At 37.4% G+C, this 24698-nt stretch overlaps 2 protein-coding genes across 2 annotated transcripts; both read right to left on the minus strand.

Moving 5' to 3' along the window:
* Positions 1-4082: 4082 nt before the first annotated feature.
* Positions 4083-12260, minus strand: LOC141345253 (uncharacterized). Its single transcript, XM_073850136.1, has 6 exons — positions 11417-12260; positions 9993-10748; positions 6193-6431; positions 5791-5860; positions 4872-5037; positions 4083-4203 (listed from the first exon to the last, which is right to left on the minus strand). Exons 1-6 carry the CDS (start codon positions 12258-12260, stop codon positions 4083-4085), a joined length of 2196 nt encoding a protein of 731 aa, XP_073706237.1.
* A 9879-nt stretch (positions 12261-22139) lies between these two features.
* On the minus strand, positions 22140-24205 carry mc1r (melanocortin 1 receptor). The gene is made up of 2 exons (XM_073850387.1): positions 24085-24205; positions 22140-23953 (listed from the first exon to the last, which is right to left on the minus strand). The coding sequence occupies exon 2, from the start codon at positions 23880-23882 to the stop codon at positions 22917-22919; it is 966 nt and encodes a 321-aa protein (XP_073706488.1). The 5' UTR covers positions 23883-23953; positions 24085-24205; the 3' UTR covers positions 22140-22916.
* Positions 24206-24698: the final 493 nt, after the last annotated feature.

A 24698-nucleotide genomic window follows, 5' to 3' on the forward strand; every position in this document is an offset into this window, starting at 1 on the left:
CCTAGCACCCATCCTGTGGCGTACTGACCAGGAAATTGAAGCGGCCACCCTTGAGGAGCCTGCTCCACCTGGACTTCCTCCGGGTCGCACCTATGTTCCTCATAGTCACCCGCTGCTCCTATTGGATAGTGCGCACACGTCCCCTGGCTCAGGACACCCTGGCAGTAGGCGAACCCTCTCGCTCCTCCAACAGAAGTATTGGTGGCCTAACATGACCAGGGATGTTGCTCGGTACGTCCGAGGATGCTCGGTTTGTGCCGTTAATACCACACCTCGCCGTCTACCTGAAGGTAAACTTCAACCCTTACCCATTCCTCGCCGACCCTGGACGCACTTAGGAGTAGACTTTGCCACGGATTTGCCTCCCTCTCAGGGTTATACCACAATCCTGGTGGTCGTAGATCGTTTTTCCAAGGCCTGTAAATTAATCCCTCTCAAAGGTCTTCCCACAGAGCTGGAAACTGCCGAGGCGTTGTTTCATAACGTTTTCCGGAACTACGGACTTCCTGAAGACATCGTATCCGACAGAGGGCCTCAGTTCATTTCCAGGGTTTGGCGAGCCTTCTTCCAATTACTGGGGACAACAGTCAGCTTATCATCCGGATATCACCCTCAAACCAACGGGCAAACCGAGCGGAAGATACAGGAGATCTCCCGTTACCTTCGGTCGTATTGCTCTCAACATCAAGACACCTGGAGCCAGTATCTACCGTGGACTGAGTATGCGCAAAATTCCCTCCGTCAGACATCTACTGGTTTAACCCCATTTCAATGTATTTTAGGATACCAACCAGCACTGTTCCCATGGACTGGAGAAACCTCAGAAGTGCCCGTGGTGGATCACTGGTTCCGGGAGAGCGAGAGGGTGTGGGACTCAGCTCATGTCCATCTGCAACGGGCAGTACGGAGGCACATGGAAAACGCTAATCGCCGCAGGTTACCCAATCCCACTTATCTTCCAGGAGACCAGGTATGGCTTTCCACTCGGGACATCCGCCTCCGTCTGCCCTGCAAAAAGCTGAGTCCCCGCTACATAGGGCCTTTCACCATTCATTCACAAATCAATCCTGTCACTTACCGTCTCAACTTACCTCCACGTTACCGGATCTCCCCCACATTCCACGTCTCCTTACTCAAACGTCACATTGACCCAGTCTCTCCTTCGTCCACAGAATTGGAGCCGCCCCTCCCTCCAGACCAGCCGGAAGTCCTTGGAGATAACATCTACCAGGTCCACGAGATCCTTGACTCCCGGCGGCGGAACGGCCAACTCCAGTACCTTGTAGACTGGGAGGGATTCGGACCAGAGGAGAGATCATGGGTACCTCGTGATGACATCTTGGATCCTGCTCTCCTCGAGAATTTCCACCATCAACATCCTGAACGTCCAGCTCCCAGAGGTCGAGGTCGCCCCCGTCGCCGTTCTCGGGTGCCTGGAGTCACCCGTGGAGGGGGGGGGTAGTGTCACACCCTCTGCACGTTCCCTCAGTCCCAGTCATCATGATCTGTCACCGCCCAACCAATCACCCATGCACCACACACGTGAACTATCACCAGACTTCTAATTACCGTCACCTGCATCAGCAATCACCCACTCCCTTTAAATACTTACCTCATTCATTCACTCACCGGCTGGAATCGAAGTTGCATGGACACTCTTCTATGAATCTTCTTCTCCTTGTGCGGATCATCCTGTACTCTCTCATTGGAACCCTTGTGTGTACCTATGGACACAAAACACACACAATTCTAAGGGAAGTGACTTTCGCTCATATTAATGATTGCTGACGATCTGGTATTTACCTGTTGGATTGTGATTGAAGATCTGTCTCCCTCAATCCATACTTACCTGTTGTTACATCTGCTTGGAGCGTGTACTATTTACAATAAACATCACCAAATATACTTACCTTCTCTGTGTGTGTGTGTGGACGTGACAATGACAAAATAATAGTATTTTATATATATATATATATATATATATATATATATATATATATATATATATATATATATATATATATATATATATATATATATATAAATTGTATAGCTATAATAGTTGTTAATAATAGGAAATTATAGTGCCTTGAATTTATCAAGTAATGCTCAATTTCGTTCGTTTCGCTCTCTGGAAATGTAAGGAAAAAATACCATTTTTATTCGGAATTCGTTTTTTATGGTTTTAAACAATCATATACATGAGATAATATATAGTCTATATTATTGCTTGAATAAACGTAAAAAAATAGTGCTAAATTTTATAATTAAGGACATTAAACAGACCTGGGCATTTGAAAAGACAGTGAAATGTGTCTAATTCCAAAAAGAAAGAGAGACATTGGACAATCAAAATATTCGAGACATTTAAGAATACCATTTTCTTAACAATTAAGATGCTACATATGTGTTTATCCAGACTAATCGAAGTGTGCGTCTCTCCGACTTTCCCAATAAAAATCCCACCCACATATTTTATTTTGTTTCGTCTAATTAATAAACTAGACTATATAAATACTAAACTGTTTTACTGAGGAATGAATCATTCACGTAGTTTCATTTGTAAATGAAAACATGCTAATTTATCGTCACACATGGGATAAATACAATCAAAAAGTCAAAACTTTATTGGCATAATTGTCAGGCGTTAAAAATAAATAGCCCTAACCAGGTATTGAAATAATAATAACCTAATAATAATAATAATAAATAATAAGTGATTTAGAGCTATCTACTTTTTTCTTTATTGTGAATCGCTTAACCTAAATAACTTCTGTATATACTATTTGACATATATTTAGCAAATATTGTAAACGACAATTATGCCAATAAAGTTTTGACTTTATGATTGTATTAATGCCCGTGTGTGACCATACGATTTACAAATGGAACGTGAATGATTCACTCGACAATGAAACACTATATAGGTTATAATTAGACTAAAAATGAATATATATATATATATATATATATATATATATATATATATATATATATATATATATATATTAAAAATCCCAGCCATATAGCATAATCAAAGCTTTAATGGCATGTCAGCATTTATCATTTAGATTCAGAATGTTAAGAGATCGAAATTAAGGGGGAAATAATGAATATAAACGAATAATAAATTTATTACAGAAAAAAAGAGGATCAATTAATGGATAAGACTTTAGGATGCATAAAATGTTTCTTGCAGGGCTATTTAATTTGAAGTACTTTATGTAATATTTATTCATGAAAAACTTTTGAATGCTGTCTACATCGCGCACAGACATTCGCATATACAGCATTGCCTATTGTTAATATAATAACTTAATATTGCATTAATTTTTATAACAATTAATATAATCATTTCTTAACTCAAAATAAAAAATATTAATAAACCTATCTCTGATAATCCTGGGTTATGGTCACGCAGGTTTGTTTATGCATTAAACATAAGGATGTCGTTACCTCGACAAAATGATCTTGTGGCCACGACATAATATGACGTTCCCAAGAATTAATATCTCGTGGCAACGACAAAAAGTAATATGACGTTCCCACGAATTCATATGTTGTGGCCACGACAAACATAAGTGAACCGAAGGTGTCCCCTCCAGGTTACCGTACAAAGGAGTCTTTTAGTTTGCAGCAATGTTTGCTGCCGCTCCAGTCCAGTGCATTACATGACTGCCCCCTACTGATCATGTCTTTCCTGTGTCAGAGCATTTTCTAGGATCCCTCGGAATACACCGGCGTCACGCGAGACCACTTTACTTCCCGCGCGCATTTTAAATGGCCAGATCTGTACAATTCACAACATGTAAATAGGAAAATGTTGGCGTTATTTTGTCACTTACTGGGAGCAGTATGCTATTGCTAGCTGGAGCCATTTACCTCCAGTTTTTGTGCTAAGCTAGGCTAACGGTGGGTGCGTCAGACAGAGTTACAGCACGCACGGAGATGAGAAGGGTATGTATGGACTTATCTAACTCTGGGCGATACGGTGAATAAGATAGTCCCAAAAAGTCAGTGTGTTCCTTTAACACAGATACACTGTTTTGTTAGTCCGTTCTGAAGTTGGAACATAGCTTACATTAGATTGACATCCATTCGAAGTCAATGAGCTTTCTGATCAGATTGCAGACTTGCTGGTTCATGTGACCTCTCTGCCTCTTAGATTTTGTACCCGTCTCTGGGTTGATGCCCAAGAAGCACCTATGAACAAAAAGACTGTTAGTTTTAATGCAAGTTAGATGAAAAAGGTGTCAGTTCCCAGTCACCACCTTCAGTGGGTCACTGCTGTTGCAGTACAGAGTCAAACTAAAGTTAGCTCAGTTTTAACAAGGTGACATTACTTAAAAAAAAAAAAAAAAAATCATGGAACTGAACTGAAAAACATTTCCATCACACAGTCAGGAATAGACCTTCAACAAAATAGAGGTGTGTGATTTACCCAGGCAAAGCATTCGCACACAACAATTTACATAATTTACATGTACTGTTTGCAGAGGATGGAGTAAGAGCCTGTTGCCTGTCCATCTCCCTATGGCTGTTTCTACTTGTACTCTTCCTCCTAGAATTATTACCCGTTCACAGATGATGTGATAAACACATTTCATTTCTTATATCTTTTTCACAATAAAGCACACAGTTGTTTTCTAATTGTTTCTGACTTTTTTTAAGCTTTGTCTCTGGTCTAATCTGGTCTGGTCTCCTGCACAGACACACAAGTTAAGTCTGCAACACACCACTTGTTTTAGGGGGAGAAAGGGTAAATCATCACCGTTTGGCTGTTGTGGTCCTGAGCAAAACACAATACATTCCTTGTTTAACCCACCAAATAAAAAGCAAGCCCTCAAGTACAGTATTAATGTAGATATTACCTTTGGATAAATTCCAGAGTACAAGCAGCATCTTCAGCATACTTCAAATTAAAATTGTAGTAGCTGGAAAAAAAAGCAGCCAGACCAGTTGTAAAGTCAAGGTGAGGTCCCATGACCACTTGACCCTCCAACGACAGCATCCATGCCCTTGGTTTCATTATGTCACCTGAAACAAAACCAGATACACTCATCATGGACAACTGTTCAGTAAAGGTTTTTATTTTTATTTTTATTTTTTTTAATTAGAGTAAAAATAGTTGTGGCATATTCTAACTACTGTGTGTTACATTTCTTTAAAAGATAAATGTCCATACATTCCAAATGTTGAACAGTAAATAAGTAATAAAGTTGCAGGTGTACAGTATAATTCACAACACCACATACCTTATCACTTAAAAGTTTCTTTTGGATATTAAAAATCTGTCCTTTTCATAATAGATTATTATTATTTTTTTAAACCCAAGAGAATTGCAATTTAAACTTTTTTTAAGACCAAGTTGTTTAATTGGGGAGTGATAGCAGATTGTTTATGTTGACTTCAGGGAGAGAGACAACTTTTTGTTTACATTTAGATCCTTTAAATGAAATTAATACATGAGCATCATACTCAGATACATATATCATACTACTCACTCTCAGGTTATCTTTTTAACAGATTTTTTTTTTTTTTTTTTGTATATAAAGGGACCATATGAAACGTTGTTTATGGTGCAAAAAAACACATTTGAAAAACTCAACAGCAATGTCTCTTTCCAGAAATAATGACCTGGTTTACTTAAGATAATCCAGACCTTATTGTAAGCAGTTTCATGTAGGAACTATCGGTTGAAAGAAAATAGTTACTACATGAAACTGTTCACAACAAATCTGTGGATGACTTGACAGAATACATTCAAAATGAGGAAGACATCAACATTACCTTGAACAATCAAGCGAGGGGTGCTTGGTAGCATCACAGTCCCTTCTACATCCGTGGCTGTGGCACAAGGCTGCAAAAATAAGAGTAAAATAAGATTCAACAGTAAATAATCTGTACCTATAGTAGCTATATTTGCGAACAAATCTTCCCTTGGCCCCCATTGATTTATCTTAGATTAGGCAGTACACATTTGGTAAAGTTTAGAATGTGATCATGACAATGTCACTGGTTTCTGTGGACTGATGAGCAGTTGGCACCTGTATGAATGGTGAAGTGTAGAGTGAAGCACTTTGTGTGGTCAGAAAACTAGAAAGATGCAGTATAAGTACAGTCCTATTACCATTTACAAAAAAAACAACAGGCCTACTGCTTATGTTAAAGTGAGAGTGAAAATATACTTACATCAACATCAAGCACAATAGCATCCTTGGGCTCTTTGAAGTACGCCATCAGAAGGAGAAGAATGCATGAAGCCTTGTCTGAAGCCTCCGGTTCAAAACAAGCCAAAACATCTTTCACGCCTTGATGACAGTTGACTTCTTGGCAGAACTTGATAATGGTGTTGAATTTGTTCTCCAGGGCCTCTCGAAACTTCACGAGGATGGAGACATCGGTCAGAAGCGTAAAGTGGGAACATATACCTGAATATAATGGAGTAGAAGTGCTGCTGAATCTTTGTTGTAATTATATACAGGTGCTCTTTGGGTGCTTCAGGTACATTGTGTGTTGCATGGGTGGAATATGGCCTCAAAAAACGAGCGAGTGGATTTTTGCCAGTATAGGCTCATTGATCTCACTTTGCTGTTCAAACAACTTATAACAGTGAATCTTACATAATATGACCCCTTTAACTCCTTATTGGGTCCCACTTTATATTAAGTGTCCCTAATACCTGTGAACTTACATGGTAACTAGATGTGTACGTAGCATGTAACCACAGTGTATGTACACATTGGTACATTGTATCTACAGCTCTAATACTGGTGTAATTACACACATGTAACAACTCACTGAATAGCATTTGTAAGTACAAATGTGTAACAGGACATTGGTAACAACACTTTATTCACTTCTGGAAGTACACATGTGTAACAAGAATTATGTAACTACATTTTGTAACAAGAATATGTACTCACAGAAGTTTTTACACTTCCACACAGTCTTCAATACTGCAGTTACCAGTTTGGAATGCCCAGAAACATTATTGAAATCGTGATGATTCCTATGTAGGCTACATATAATTTTTGTATTCATGTATTTGTGAACACTGAATTAGAATTAAAGTATCAATTTGTAATATCAGTGTACTTACATGGTAACTCCTCAGGAACTGTCTACTTAATATAAAGTGTAAAATGGTCACAACTTACAGAGTAATATATCAAATGTAAACCTCTGTGCAACACTTTAATTTCAGTGTACTTACATGGTAACTCCTCAGGAACTGTCTACTTAATATAAAGTGTAAAATGGTCACAACTTACTGAGTAATATATAAAATGTAAACCTCTGTGCAACACTTTAATATCAGTGTACTTACATGATAACTCCTCAGGAACTGTCTACTTAATATAAAGTGTAAAATGGTCACAACTTACAGAGTAATATATCAAATGTAAACCTCTGTGCAACACTTTAATTTCAGTGTACTTACATGGTAACTCCTCAGGAACTGTCTACTTAATATAAAGTGTAAAATGGTCACAACTTACAGAGTAATATATCAAATGTAAACCTCTGTGCAACACTTTAATTTCAGTGTACTTACATGGTAACTCCACAGGAACTGTCTACTTAATAGAAAGTGTAAAATGGTCCAGCCTGGTCTCATTGTTTATACGTTGGTATTTATACGTATTTTTAGATGCACAAAACGTACATTTTTGTAAGTTTTTATTGATGCGAAAATGTACAATTTAGACGTATTTCAACATTTAAAATGTACAAATAGCTACGTATGTTTTGCTAAAAACGTAAAATATTTACGTATCCTTCATTTCATTAAATATTCGTATCAATGCCTTTTTATCATTTTATTAATACGCGATTTACATTTTTAGCCCCCTTAACCTACCCCCAAACCTAAAGCTACCCATTTTATAGCAAATATAAAAGGATATAAATCGTAACTGACAAAAATATATGTAGGGAAATTACCATTTTTACTAACAATATAGCTGTCACAAGGAGGGTCAGAGACGTTCGGATCCATTTGCAGCATTTATTTAGAATCGTCAACAGGCCAGAATAATCACCGGAAAACAGGAACAACATAGGAAATCCAGTAAACAGTTCGATACTCAGGCAATGGTCGCAATGGCAGGTAGCAGGAATCGTCAACGGGGTACACAGTCCAGAGTCATACACAGAGAATCCAACACAGAGATAAACGCTTAGAATTACGACCATAGGAACAATAAGACTTCGCAAGGTGGCTGTGTGTGTGAGTGGCTTAAATGCATGTGGGTAAATGTGAAACAGGTGTATGCAGCAATCAGTTCAGTGGGAAACGAGGAGCAGCTGTGTGCAGTGATTGGTGCAGTGGCTTATGGGGTTTGCAGTCCAGAATGTGTGTGCTAGAGTTCATGACGAGATAGACCAGATACGTGACAATAGCATAAAAAATATTTTTATAGTCACTAATCACACTCCTACCTATAAACCTAACGTTAACCATATCTCTCTCAGTACAGTAATAAAAAAAAAAAACATGACAGACAGAAAATTGCAATTACAATCATTTATTTAATGCAAAAATATCAACAGCCATACCAAAAAGTAATCCAAATGGCGATGCTTTTGCAGCCGCAGTCCTCTCTGGCAGAATACAGTAGGTTTGTTTGAGGTGCAGAGCAGAATTAAAGTTATTATTCGCTGAAATATTATCCAGATTATTTTCCTGATCCTCTTTGTAAATGCGGCCAAAGATTATGCGCCCGCGCAACATTCAAACACGTCTCACCAGAAACACGGCATGTCGTAAACTGTGACGAATGCTGGCGAGAGCCAATGAGAGCTCGATTTTCCTGCCGTAAAAACTGCCGTTTCCTGACGCGGTTGTATTTGAATTCGTAAAATAAAGATAAAGATTTGAATTTGGGCATGTTCCTCGCAATGGTATGGATTCTGAAGATCTTATAGCGCACAAATAAAATGGTTTCATTTTATAATTATGATGCGTGTTCGGTGTATTTTATGGTTTTATTGTTAGTCGCAGGGATGTCAGAAAACGCCTGCTGTGTCCCACCGCTACAAACAAAGTTAATATTACATAAATGGTTAAACGATTGTAGAAATGTTATTTATTTTAAAGGTTTAAAGTGTAGTCTTGTTAAACATTATGTTTACATATGCTTGGAAACGAGTTGGCAACAGAAATCACACAGAACAGGATGGAAAGTTTTAATTTCATATTAAGTAAACTATTTAATAATGCATTTGAAAACACAGTTTATATAGTGCTCTGTAGGTTGTGACCATTTTACACTTTATATTAAGTAGACAGTTCCTGAGGAGTTACCATGTAAGTACACTGATATTACAAATTGATACTTTAATTCTAATTCAGTGTTCACAAATACATGAATACAAAAATTATATGTAGCCTACATAGGAATCATCATGATTTCAATAATGTTTCCGGGCATTCCAAACTGGTAACTGCAGTATTGAAGACTGTGTGGAAGTGTAAAAACTTCTGTGAGTACATATTGTTGTTACAAAATGTAGTTACATAATTCTTGTTACACATGTGTACTTCCAGAAGTGAAAAAAGTGTTGTTACCAATGTCCTGTTACACATTTGTACTTACAAATGCTATTCAGTGAGTTGTTACATGTGTGTAATTACACCAGTATTAGAACTGTAGATACAATGTACCAATGTGTACATACACTGTAGTTACATGCTACGTACACATCTAGTTACCATGTAAGTTTACAGGTATTAGGGACACTTAATATAAAGTGGGACCCATTATTGTAACAAAACAAAATAAAGATATTGTGGACAATGACCCTGAAGAAAGACCTGTGTTTGTCGCGACCCGTTAGTCTGTTACATACATACTGCCATGTAAAATAAAGGAATTTTTATAGCTTTGGATTGTTTTTGAAAGAGATGTGCATTTTACATTTCGGATGATTGAGACTATACTCCACCCATGCAATGAGCTTCACAAGATGGAATAGGGAAAAAAAACCTCTTGGTGAAAAGAGAAAAAGCCATTCCTCCTTTACAACTGCAATGGCTGGCGCAGGTACACTATTAAGATAGCGTCGCTGGATGATATAGGTCTTCTCCATCAGAGGTTCAGCTCTCTCAGCACCATTCATGCCTTCCTCTGAGTAGATGTTGAGGAGATGACTTTTGATGCCATCTAATGATTCCTCAGTTTCGCCAAATGGAACTTCCACAGGACACCACCTTACACAGCCGTACTGATCTACAGGGCCTCTTGTCATGCCTCTGCCTTCATCTGGTACCCGACTGTGCGTCCTCTCTCTGCATCGTCTCACTAGAGTATTGTTCCTGGTTTTATATTCCACCCTAGTTTTTATTTGCTGCAGAAAAGAATAACAACCATCTCCAAGGATGTCTCCATTTTTTGCAACGTCAGCAAAACATTTCGGATGGCTCCTTACAATGCTTCGAGCAATGTTGTGACACATTGTTCTGTTTGGGTTAGGGTCATGATCCAACATCTGATCAACCACTGCCCTAACCATATCTTTTCTATCGCTTGGTGATGGTCTTGTTTTATTTGTCAGTGCCTTTCGAATAGCTGCTGGCATCCTATCCCAGTTGACCTCGAAGGCTACATGCCATGGTCTGCCAAGCGGCAAGGATGGAGATGAAATGGTGTCTTGAGTGCATGGGAAGTTGGAAGGAGTGTTTAAGGAGCTGGGGACAACGGTTGGAGTGACAGGAACCAGTTCCAGTTGAACTATTGCGAGTCCTACAAATAAGAGAACAGATTATTACATGAAGGGAGAGAGAAAGTACTCCATCTGTGTTTGATTATCGCTCTGAATCCGATCTGGATGTAGTCTTTGACAATAAAAATGTATTTTCTTATTTTTGCTCATGTTTTTTTATTTTTTTTTTTAAATGAAATTTAGTAGCAAAATCCTCAATTCCCTAAAACTCCACTAAAATTTCCTTTGTCCCCTAATAATTTTTGACACACAGGGTCTTTGTTTTGATTCATTTAATTTATTATTCATAAAGATTAAATATGACAATTAACTTTAGTATTTATTTTTATTTGTTGTATAATCGCTAATAATAATAAAAATAAAAATAAAACTTTGGGCAAGAAATTGTTTAATTTGGGCATATTTCTAACCCACTTGACTGACCGAGTAGATGCTATATTCATGCTATATTTACACTTATGTAATGCTGCCTTTCTTCAAAAATGTTTTTTTTTTTTTTTTTTTACTTAATTTTATGCATTATAGGAAGAGTCTGAAGGAAAGAGTCTGCCTGCACTCAGTTAGGCTTGCAATAGTTGGTGTCTTTCTGCAAGAGTTTTGCAAAGATTCTTAAAGTTGTGCAATTTCCTAGCACACTGCTTGAAGAAGGTGTGTTTGCTCTCGAACCGTAATGTCCACAGGCGTATACGTGGGCCAAAGTGAAGAATCAGTTCTGGGTAATGGCACAGATAGTGATGCTTGGGTTTTAACGGACTGGCAGGGAAAAGCCTTTGACTACTGAAGATATATTCTTCAAAAAGGACTTTAAGATATGCCACTTGGCCTGTTGTAATGGTTGGTGCACAAACAAGCTCCACAATCTCTCTCAGCTGCAGAATGAGTTGCCATACTTCATTTTCAGAAGGATCTTTAAATCTGTCACCCACAAAAAGAGGTAGCAACCTCAGAAAGCACCAATTTTGAACTGCATGTCCACTTAATCGTTCACTACCAGGAGACATGTCTGCTGGTTTGCTGCTGGCATCATTTCCTTGATATTTGAATTGATTTTTACATCTGTTTAATTGTAAGTAGGTAAAGTTCTTCTCCTGAACCAAGTGACCAACAAACAAGGCAAGGTCATAAGACACAATACCCTCAAACAAGTCATGCCCCAGACATGGCGGGAGCCCTGGCTGGCAAACATGAAAATAATTAAGCTGGTTAAAAGGAGAGTCCATCTTGATGCCGCACACTGTGGCAGTAGCACTGGTGTCTAAACCTTGCAAATTACTTTGATAGGATTGTGCAGTTCTTGAAGTCCCACACGTGTAAGGTTCATTCATGAATGCATTTCTGTCGATCTCACAGTAGCGGCAGACATGGCTTGCCCGACTAAAGTTTTCAACAAATCCCCCAATGCAATGTGATCCCAGGTTGTCTCCTGAAATGGCAACTGAAGCTCCTTTTACAACTCTGCCATCATTTGTCAAAATACCTCCTTCCTCTAGAAGTTTGAGGTCAGTGATCAATGGTTCAAAAACTTTGTTCATGCCAAAGTATTTAAAATCTTTCTCCCTACATAGGAGGACAAGTTGCATTTGATCTATTGTGGATCTATTGTGAGGCAAAATGTCAGTCAGGGTCATGTAAACAGCTAAAACCTTGTGTGTTTTTTTTTTCCCCTGAACCAAGTGGATTCACAACCTCAAAAGCGTCTTGATATAGGATCACACCAACAGAGGAAGGCTCTGTTTTCAACAGCTGATTGCCCTTAAATCCCTCTCCATCTCTCACATCCTGAATTATAGTTTCATTAGCTGGTTGCAAATGTGTGGCGACTCACTTTTGAACAGTGTAGCTAACGTCTCATGGATGGGAATATACTGGGAAAAGCACTCGTTACCATTTTCATCACTGTCCAAAAGAAAAGGCACAGGCTCAACATAGTTGAAACTGGTTTTAAAAAAAACTCTTCCTTTTTTGGTCTGTACTCAAAATGTCCCTGTTACACATCTTAAGAAGATCTTCCCTGTTCATTTCATCAATGATGTTGCTTATAGTGTCCTCTTGGATTCCAATTTCCTTCAGTTTCTTAGTTAAGATCATAAGGGAATGTGATAAGCCAATTTCATGGGCATTTTGAAAATCCTCAATGATTGTCTGTATGGTACTGGCTGGTAGCAATAACTTTCCTTGTAATTTAAGATACAGAAGGGCAAGGTTTTGCAAATAGAGAGTTTCATCTACAGCAAATTGCCCCTCTGGCTCATTATCATCCACAACAGAAGTATCAGAACATGGCTGACTATGCAGACTACTAGGCTCAGCAGGATCGGACACATCTAACAAGGTGTGATCTAGATTTTTGTGTTTCCTTGAAAAATGTGAGGCTAAAGTGGATGCAACTGTAAAGCTGCAATCACAACCTCTGACTGGGCATTTGATTTCTAATCCCTCATGTATGTGTGACTTCAAATGCTTGATGAGGAAGCTTAAGGTGTCACATGTAACAGTACAAAACGGAGCAACACATTTTAAGGGAGTCTCAAATTGCTTGCAAGGTCGCACAGACGATCCAAGCCCTTTATGCTCTCTATACATATGAGTTTTCAAAATATTTGCTTTGCGATACATCCTAGAGCATTCAGGCACACCGCAATTGTATTTAAAGTTAGGAGCATTGCTATGCAGCTTTGAGTGCTGAATAAACTCAATAAAAGTCTCAGACACATGCTCACACAAACTGAATTTACAGTTGAACATTGTGTTCTTCAGTTGAGAAAAACTAAATGCAGGGCTTTTTTAAACTAGCAATTTTGGATGTAGCTAGCAGATTGCCCTTATAACACCAACATACTGTATTTGGATCACCCACACCTAAATTACTAAACACTACTGAACCACATAAAAAGTAATGAACAATATATACACATTAGTTAAAGATAAATGTTAGAAAGCTACATCACCACCCTGTATTGACAGTCACTAAGCTGTAAGGTAGCGTAGGCTACTAGAAACTAAACTATACGGTTTGTATTTAAATTGTATATACAAACACCAATACCAGACGACGATTAAAAGACAATAATTACAAACGTATATACAGATACAAATCACTGCAATTACTTTGGACTGTCACCAACATTAATGTACGCAAAACACAGATGTGTGCACCTTGGTCTAACAGCGCGAAAAATGCCGCGCAACACATTTATTTTGGCAGTGGAAAATTCCAGAGACAAGATAATTAAAAAAAAAAAAAAAAAAAAAAAAATTTGACATGCGCACTTCATTTTTCTGTTGGCGAGACAGACAATGGTTGCTCCGTTTCACACACACACAGCAGGGAAGAAAATTATAAAGTTACTAATTTGAGATGAATTTAATCCACCTTTGCCCAAATCCACAACACCATAATTTATCTAGTTGAATAACTGTCATAATACCCACATTAAGGCCACATCTTACCTTATAACTTTATTTCTCTTCGGTCAACATAGAAAATGCTGTGGGAAAAGAGAGAACGCTGTTAGAGTAACTAAGATAAGCTTTAAGCAAAGCTAAAGTTAAATGTTTGACGGTGTATCTAACCAGACGTCTCACAGTTAACTTACGGTATAATTAACACTAACTACAAAAAACGTCTGTTCATTCAAATTTGCGCGCTTAAACCTAGACTGCTCCAGCTAAGTTACAAAAACATGACAACAGAACCTACAACTAATGCTAATTGGGTTCATACTTTTAAATAACATGCACTATCATATAAAAACAGTCATCAAATTTATAAAGTTTGACATTTAAACACTTACCGCTGAATCCACCGAATGATACCACGCACGTCAGAGAGCTCTGATGACGCTGCCGCAGTTGCCAGTGCCACTCGAAAAAGACGGAATTCACAGTAGTTTCTTGTAAAAGCCCCGCGCCTGCATTATTTTCACAGTAAAAGTCTAAATACGGTATTATATTGTGAATTATCACAGTTAAAACCTGTGAAGTGGTAATAATGTAATTAACTGTGAAATATTACATATTTGTTATATCTTGTGAAATCCTGGAAAAAATTTACAGTGTACAGTAGGAAGTTCCAGTGGTGACAACAACCATGCATTTCACTTTTGCAGGCTGCATCTTAATTTGTAAGATAAACAGTCACTCACAGTTTTCATAGGTTTTGCCGGCTCTGAGACAGTTGCATGAAATGTTTTTTTTTCCTCTTTTTCTAGCACAAATTCACTCATCATTAAATGAAAACTTAAGTGAAGGCCTGGTTACTTCACAAGCCTTGTCACATGTCCATTGTTATTGAATGTCGGTGTTACTTCTGCTGTGTTTTCACATTTAAAACAATGATTTGGTATTTCTCCTGTACCATTGTCCTCTTTTGTGCTAAGAGATAAAGTCACCTAGCAGTTCTCTCCCAAGTGGTTCTAATGTTGCCAGCATTAAGTCTGAATATGATTCAGTAGGCTATATAGCACTTTTCCTGAATACTTTTGACATTCTTCTTTGGTAATGGATCAAGCAGGCTTGTTGAAACATTATATTTCCTGAATTTGTGAAGTTTTAGAGGGGGTTTACTCATTTTTGCTGTCATAATCATAAATATCCTATAAAATTATATTAAATGGCACTTCATCATTTAAGCCAATAGGTGTGTATAAATTAAGTGTATAAATCCAAAGAAACTCCTGACTCATGATTAAATTAACAAACTGCACTGTTACAGGACAGTTTGGATCCTTTCTTATAATTAAATTCTTATGTTTGCTTTTTTTTTTTTTTTTTTTTTTTTGACATGATGTTTGCCCACAAGGCAATAAATAATATAGACAACATGATTGGACTCACAGGTTATGACAGATATAACCAGATATTTTTCTCCAGAAAAAAAGGTTGTTTTAAATTGATTTCTATTACAAGGTGTACAATTCCCACAATGACCCTTTTCATTCTGAGTTGGACTAAGCTTCCTCTAAGATTTAGAAGGGGCCTTACTGTGATATTGGCACAAATCTAACAATCTCAGATTTCTAGGCCCTTTTTAACACAATCAGTAGAGGATACTGAAAAAAAAAATAATAATAATTTTGGATCAGAATTTAATAAATCAAATCAGTTTTTCAATAAATATTAATTATTTGTTTCTTACAAGAAAAAAATGTAAAATGATTTCCTAAAGTTGCACATCTGAGGTTGTCTGACTGGGTAGATCCTACAATTGCATTTATAAAAGTTCATCTAAAAAAAAAGACAGCAAACTGGCTTAGCTAAATCTAATTGTAAACTTCACCCTACCCCTCGGTATGCAGTACAGAGTCAAAAATGGGTTTAATGTACATCCTTGAGCTAATTAAGCACTTTCATTATAGCATTCCATAGCCAATGGAGTCATATGATACTGATCATGACAGTTTATCTGGATAAGTCTGCTGAAATAAGCTACAGACTTTATAAGCCAGTTATGGCCATTGAACTGTTAACTTATTATTGTAACTGACTATATTATAAGTTTTATGTATAAATACTAAAATTTAAAGGTATGTGTAATGAGTGCTTTAATGAGAGAGTAAAATGTAGGAAAAAAACTACAACAACAAAGTAAACTGCCAACACAACTTTACTGTGAAGACAAGAATTGACAATTTACAAAGGAAAAGGAAGACATTATGCACACACACAAAAGATGATAATGAACTAATCTAGAAACAGGTGAGCATAATAAAAAATCATAGACCATGGAGAGCCAGAAACCAAGGGAGATCCAGAGGAGTACCAGGGTGACATCACAGGCTCAGATGACCAAAGCAGAGCCAGAGGATAGGAGGACTGAGATTGAGCCGGTGGGACTGAGGACAACAGAGGAGCTGAAAGGATGGAGGACACAGGTGGAAGCGGATTTACAGACCATGGCGGAGCAGGAAGGATGAGGAAATCCAGTGATCCATGAGGCAGACGGACCATGGAGGAGCCAAGGGATTAAAGACCGATCCACAAATGCAAAAGCTTAACATAGTCAAAGACAAGAACTTAAAAAAGGGGGGGAAAAAAGAAAATGAAGAAAATATATACACAAGATAAGGATAAACACAAAACAGTACTTCAAATAGCAAGAAAACAAAGGCCTCCTTCTCTTCACTCTAGAGTTTTTAAGAAATTCCTATTTGATGCGTTTAAACATATTTCAAATGAATAAGACATCTAGACATGCAACATGAACATCTCAAAAGCAATGCATTGTTGGTGTTCTACAATAGGACCATGTTTTTATCGGCAAAATAATGACATTTTATGCATGACCAATAAAAAGAGCACTTGGTTACCAGACTAGGAAGGATTTTTTTATAGCACACTAAGCTGTTTTGAATCTGTGATTTCATAAGCCCTAGCTGGATAAATAAAGTCTCCTTTGTTTCTTGTTTAAAAGGTTTGGTCTGAGTGGTTGTTATTTTGATTCTGGTCTTAAAAGGACAGGGCTTGTTTTATTCTGCTTCACAGTCTTTCAACTCCCTAAGTGTTTCCTTGCATATCTTGCATGACCCTCAGATAAAATGTTTATATTTTTGTTTTTGTCGAAATTGTTCTTTATCTTTTGATATCCTACATAGTAGTTCATTATAACATAGTTCAGGTGAAGACAATCTTCTCCAAATAGGGGATTTAATGAATATGCCATCAACATTTTTTTTAAACATAAAACTTACCTTTTTCTAGTTTAGTTTATCATCAAAAAGTTTTTCAAAGTCACAGTACATTTTTAGCTAGCCATTTTAAGCTATTTTCTGGGAGAACTACTGTGTTGCTTTGACAGAAAAGTGTTCAAGACATGGGAAATGTGAGAGAAATGCAGTTGTTTTGAATGTTGTTTTACTCTGAAAGTGTTTTGACTGTTGCTTTTGACTCTGCTTAATTAACAGGGCATGTACAGTAGTCAAGCTCCCCCTGAATGTTTGGTAAAAGTTTAAAAATGTATTTTTTTTTATTCATAGTTTTTTGTTTTGTTTTGTTTCGTTTCCAAGGTGTATGTTAAAAAGTAAGTATGTTAAAGGAGAACCATGTGTTTTGCATGAGGGAAAGAAGATTTAGTGGCTTAATTGAATGGCATGTGGCCCTGATGGCTGCCATCACTCAAATCAGTTCTCTTGCACACAGCCACATCTCAAACACGTGGAAAATATTGTGATAAGCTTCAATTACACCAAAGAGAAAAAAACAAGTCAAGAAAAATTGGAAGAATGTAAAGTTGTATGGATTAAAAGAGCTGCTTAGATTTTAAAAATGAAATTAAGATAAATAAAAAAGTTTGTCTGTTATACAGCACGATTCAATCTGTTTATATTGCATTATTTTGATAAATGAAAGTGAATTAAGTATTTTCTTGAAAATTAGTTTTTTTCCCCTCCTGTTGATGATTATAGGAATATTCTGTTTATTGATACAAAATAGTATACTTATAAGTGTTGAGGTAATAAAAACATGTTTTGCACCCAAATTACAATGTATGTTATGTGTTTACCAAGCATTCAGCTAAACTGAACTAACAACCCTTTACATAAACATTGTTACAGTGCCAATAAAGTTCTCGAATTTAAATTGTGTACTGCAAAAACATTAACAAATGATTGATAAATGTTTTGCAAAGATGTTAAAATAGGGTGAATTACGGTCAATTGGGACACTTTTAGCAATCAAAATGATTGCTCATGAAGATACTAATGATTAGTAAATGTTTATAAACATTTACAATTGATAGTTGATAATTGAATAGTTTCCACTTTAGATTGGGTACTACAAAAACATTAACAAATGATTAAAAAATGATTTAAGATGTGCAAATAGTAAAAATCTTCACAACAAACAAAGACCAAATACACTGACCAAAATTAATAATGCAACACTTTTGTTTTTGCCCCTATTTTTCATTAGCTAAATGTGTTATGTGTTTACCAAGCATTCAGCTAAACTGAACTAACCACCCTTTACATCAACATTGTTACAGTAACTAAAATTCCAGTGCCAATAAAGTTCTCGAATTTAAATTGTGTACTACAGAAACATTAACAAATGATTAATAAATATTTTATAAAGATGTGAAAATAGGGTGAATTCTGGTCAAGGCCACTCAAAAATGTGGAGTTTCATCACACAGCACTATGCCGAAGATGTCGCAAGTTTTGAGGGAGCGTGCAATTGGCATGCAGACCTCAGAAATGTCCACCAGAGCTGTTACCCGTGAATTGAATGTTAATTTCTCTACCATTTGGCAGTACATCCAAACGGCCTCTGCAGATCACATGTAACCACACCAGCCCAGGACCTCCACATTCAGCATCTTCACCTCCAAGATCATCTTAGACCAGCCACCCGACAGCTGCTGCAACAACTGGTTTGCATAACCAATGAATTTCTGCACAAACTGTCAGAACACGTCTTAAGGAAGTTTATCTCCACGCTCGTCATCCGGATCGGGTCTCTACCTGACTGCAGTTCGTCATTGTAACCGACTTGAGTGGGCAAATGTTCACATTCGATGGTAGTACTTTGGAGAGGTGTTCTCTTCACTGATGAATCCCGGTTTTCACTGTACAGGGCAGATGGCAGACAATGTGTATGGCGTCGTGCGGGTGAGTGGTTTGCTGATGTCAACATTGTGGATCGAGTGGCCCATGGTGGCGGTGGGGTTATGATATGGGCAGGCATATGTTATAGACAACCATTTTATTGATGGCATTTTATCTACAACCATAACCTCATGTTGCAGCATGACAATGCACAAACCCCATGTTGCAAGGATCTTTACACAATTTCTTGAAGCTGAAAATATCCAAGTTCTTGTATGGCCAGAATACTCACTGGACATATCACCCATTGACCATGTTTGGGATGCTCTGGATCATCGTATACAACAGCGTGTTCCAGTTCCTGCCAATATCCAGCAACTTTGCACAGCCATTGAAGAGGAGTGGACCAACATTCCACAGGCCACAATCAGCAACCTGATCCCCACTGCGCAATGTGACGTCGTAGTGACGTCTTTTCCATGTCATTTTTGGACGTCCAATTTCCGTCCATTGATGGGGTTGTTCTGTGACGCCAGGCGACGTCTTTTTTCGACGTCTACCGCACGTCTAATGTTGACGTTGGTGGGACCTCCTTATAAGGGCTACTCCAAAAGTGATTTTTTTTTATATAAAATAAATAAATTTATATATATATACACACTGTATATGTAACCCCTCACACACAGGTCCTTCCGCACTTGCTCCGCGCAGGTCTCGAACCCGGGTCTCCGGGACGGGAGGCGGACGCCCTCTCCATGAGGCTATTGCATCTCTTGAGATCAGGAAGTGCGGTTTACCTATTCATCACTTACTAGATGGCCTCCGTTATATATAACATAAAAAAATAATAACTTGATTATAGGCTACTTTAAATAAAATAAAAACTGTTAAAGGAAAACAGGAAAATGTAAAAAAAATAAAAATAATAATAAAAAAACATATGGACTACCAAATAAATAAATAGTCATACAGATAATAAATCTTGTTTGTTTATAAATAATCTGTATTCGTATGTATAATCATGTTAATAGGTTCTATTTTGTAAAACACATTTACTGCAACTGCCATAGACGTCCAAATGACGTCCAAAAAAACCCAGATCAAATGTTGAACGTCAAAATGACGTCTAAATTGGGTCATGGATAGACGTCCAAATAGTGGACCTAGTTTGGACGTTGAATAGATGTCCAGAATTGGTCCGACCGACGGACCCAATATGGACATGATCTGCACGTCTATCCGACGTCCAATGTGTATATCACAACTGCCATAGACGTCCAAATGACGTCCAAAAAAATAAGCCAGATTAGGTCAAATGTTGAACGTCAAAGTGACGTCCAAGTTGGGTCATGGTTGGACGTCCGAATAGTGGACCTAGTTTGGACGTCGAATAGATATCCAGAATTGGTCATGGACCGACGGACCCAATATAGACATGATCTGCACGTCTATCCGACGTCCAATGTTTAGTGGGTCAAGTCTATGTGAGGGAGATGTGTTGCACTGGGTGAGGCAAATGGTGGACACACCAGATACTGACTGGTTTTCGGACCACCTCCAATACAGTAAAATGCACATTTTAGAGTGGCCTTTTATTGTGGCCAGCCTAAGGCACAGCTGTGCAATAATCATGCTGTCTAATCAGCATCTTGATATGCCACACCTGTGAGGTGGATGGATTATCTTGGCAAAGGAGAAGTGCTCACTAACACAGATTTAGACAGATTTGTGAACAATATTTAACAGAAATAGGCCTTTTGTGTACACAGAAAAAGTCTTAGATGTTTGAGCTCAGCTCGTGAAAAATGGGGGCAAAAAAATAAGTGTTGCATTTATAATTTTGGTCAGTGTCTATGACCTTTACCAACTGTGATTATGAGTTAATGAATACATTAACATTAATAATTTGTGAAGTGCTTAAAATTAAACCATAACACCATTTTGGCATAATTTCAAGAAATGTGTTTAAGCAATTGAGAAAAAAATATAAGTATTGGTTAGTTAAATTTATATATGTTTAAAACTAAAAAGATGAAATACTCCAAGGCATTCGTGAAGTAAAAACCCTTTAATTAACTGGGCTAAATCATCAAACATTTTTAAAAGTGTAGATCTACACGTTTTGGCTTAACAGCCTTCTTCAGGATACACATCATTAGTTCAAACAGTGGGTAGTTAATCAGTGGGAGTGGCTAGAGCTTTCCTCCTTGTACGTGGGAGTGGCTAGAGCCTTCCTAATACCAAAAAAAAAAAAGAAAGAAAATTAAAAAACAAATTATAAAATGTTAGTTAATGATTTATTAATAAAAGTCATTATAAAGTGTTACCATAGTTTGTGACTGCAGAGGACAAGCATTTTGGAGAATCGATGAACAGATGGATATCTAATCATCAGGCATGTACAGAAGTGAGTGCTTTGGGGGCTCAAGCCCCTTTTCCCCAAATTAACAAAAGTGCCCCTCTCTCAACAAATGCATTTTGTTTTAGTGACCACAATATTATTGTTGATAACAATAACATGGTCAATAAAACAAAATGCTTTTGAATTATATTACAAGTACTTTTTACTTCTATTTGTCAGTTTAATACATCATTGCTATTGTGTTGCTATATATTGTGTGTCTTAAACAAGCTCAAATTTCATTGGACAATGTGAAATGGAGCAGTATCTTCCTGGTCTTATTCATCTATATTTGAAATCAATGTAGCCACTATATAAACTAAATAACGTTTAATTAATTATTTTTATGTACTGCATATTGATATACAGGTTGATTATACTGATATTAGCATTTGATAAAACTGGTTTAACGAAGCCCAGCTGCCACCAACAGGACTATTATGTACATTTTAAGCAGTGCAATTTTAAGGACATGTAAAGGACTTTATTTTTATAATCATACATATATGATTTTACTATAGTAACTGTTAAACTGGAATTAATCTGTATATAAATGCCCCTATTTTTACATTTGAGCCTGTGCTTTGAGGAACTCTCTGCACATCCCCGCTAATACTTATCGGGTTGTATTTAAAAAATCATTCCTTAATTAGTTATTATTAGTTATTAATAATTTTCTCTTACAAATTATTAAGTGATGTGATATACAAATGTGTATACCGCAGTGTATACCTCTGCTCATTTTACTATTTGAATGTTGATGTATTGATGTGTGTGATTTGTTCCAAAGATTTAAACCTTTGCACAAAAAATGGGTCAAATCAGTTGTTAACCCAAAATAGTTTCGCCCCTATTTGCGAATGACAGATGTTTCATTTCTTTCGTTCTTTTTTTTTTTTTTTTTTTTTTGAATGATGAAATTAATAAGGAAATTAATAAGGAAAATTTTAAAAATACAATTATCATTATGGGGTACCTTGATAAAAACAAAAACAAAAAAAAAAACACTTTGTTCAAACAGTTATTTATTTTATGAAAAATCAGACAAAGAGTTTTGCGTCTAAAAGTTAATCAAATCCAATTATCTCAGTCAGTAGTATCTAAGAGTATTTTCTGTGAAGTTGAAGAGAGATTTGAGAACAATGAAGACGCTGTTTGCTGAGAATAATTGGACATTAGCGTTAACATCAACGCAGAAGCTCCTTCACGTGTTTCCAACAAACATCTCTAGAAAGAATTACTCACATTGCAAAGAACCACGAACAAAAAATCATTTCTTTGAGCGTCTTGCGCAGCTCCTGACTGCGATACGCGTAAATGAGAGGGTCTATAAGCGAGTTGCATATGATAAGAATTAGAAATAGGTTAAAATGACTGAAATAACACTTGCAGTAAAGGTTTGTGGGACAAGTGAGGATGAGGATGAGGTGGAGAAAGAATGGCCCCCAGCAGATGACGAAAACCCCGAGCAGGATGGTCAGAGTGATGGCTCCCTTCATGCTAGTGGCTTTCCGACGACTCTTATGAAGAGCCATGATGCGTCTAGAGTGTACGTGCGCCAGGATGAACATGTGCAGGTACAGAACCGCCGTGAACACCAACGTCACGCCGAAAAAAGTGACGAGACAGGCGATGACCGCGTTGTCAGTGTGATAAACGATAAATAACGAGCTCGAGGTGATGCTGGTGAGCCACACCACCGCGATGATGACCACTGCGCGCCGCGTGGTCATGATGCTGTGGTACCGGAGCGCGTAAAAGATGGTGATATAGCGGTCCGCCGCAATAGTGCACAGGAACGACAACGAGGAAACGACAGAACTGCATATCATAATGTCGATCACATTGTCTAAGTGCTGTAACATCTTTGCCGTGACGAGCAGCAGCCCATGCTCCGTCAATAACATGAAGAGCGTCTCCACCACATTACTGACACTCACCAGCATGTCAGACACCGCCAGACAGCAGATGAAATAATACATTGGCGAGTGGAGATTCCTGTTCTTGATGATAGCCACCACCACCAAGATGTTTTCCACCAAACTTATCAAGCCGAGCATTAGAAACAACTCCTGGGGGATCATGATTTGGGCGATTCCTGTGGCATTCATGTCGCCGAGCGATGCGTTCAAAGTTATGTTATTGTCAATATTATACGTGTAGTCCATGTGTTTCATGCTGAAGTGATGGCGCGACGAGTCGTTCATGCTCCTTCAGTTACTGTCCGTTCTCATTAAGTTCTTTTGAGTCTGATGTATGTTATTTTCCTTCAGCACACCTTTAATATTAAAACAGAGACATTTTCAGTTACCATGATCAATTCAATTAAGTTCAAAATCGTATATTTTGATATTAGAGATTTCAATCGAAACGAATGTAGCTATAAGAAACGAACACAAGCAGTTTTACCTTTCAATATTACCGCTGCATACAGCACAGTTTAAGTCCGCAGACATGCGCTTTTTACTGGGCACCGCCTCAGACTTGGCATTTGATGGCTTCCTTGTCAAAATCAAATTATTGTTCGGACCATTAAGAATAGTAACGTGTTGTGCTTTACGTTTTGTAATCATTTAGAAAAAAAAAAAGAAAAAAAACGATAAAACGGGAGCGATTTTTATTGATTCCGTGTCGTCGCCTCTGAGAGCAATGATGAGGATAATAATCTGTTTTCCCACTATCTCTCCCTCTTCCCTGTCATCTAAACCGACCACATGACACAAACCCACACATGTTAAATGCTCAGTGTGCTCTCTAAATTTACGCTTTAAGCACTACACGTCACGTGGTTGTCCGTCAGTATAGTTAAACGAGAAACAATTTTTAATGTGCTGCTTATAATTCGCAACTCTTAGTTATGAAATTAGTTTACTATTAATATGAAAGTAGAAAAATTATAGTAGAAAAATTAAAACATGTATTTAAAATGTAGTTTTTTTTTTTTCAGGCCATGCCAATGAAAGTGTTATAATGCAGCATTCCAAGTGATATCATTCAGCTGATGTTTTGGCCTCAGGCTAGTG

Source organism: Garra rufa, chromosome 11 (genome assembly GCF_049309525.1).
Source record: "Garra rufa chromosome 11, GarRuf1.0, whole genome shotgun sequence".
In the NCBI taxonomy this organism is placed as follows: domain Eukaryota; kingdom Metazoa; phylum Chordata; class Actinopteri; order Cypriniformes; family Cyprinidae; genus Garra; species Garra rufa.

Excerpts from the sequence above, each read along its gene's own strand:
- LOC141345253 (XM_073850136.1), bottom strand. The coding sequence starts at position 12,260 with ATGAACAAAGTTTTTGAACCATTGATCACTGACCTCAAACTTCTAGAG. Across the intron at positions 6,432-9,992 it reads TTTTCTCTTTTCACCAAGAG|GTATATGTTCCCACTTTACG; the intron begins GTTTTTTTTCCC and ends CATTATATTCAG. Across the intron at positions 4,204-4,871 it reads ACTCTGGAATTTATCCAAAG|GTGCTTCTTGGGCATCAACC; the intron begins GTAATATCTACA and ends TTTTGTTCATAG.
- mc1r (XM_073850387.1), bottom strand. The coding sequence starts at position 23,882 with ATGAACGACTCGTCGCGCCATCACTTCAGCATGAAACACATGGACTAC.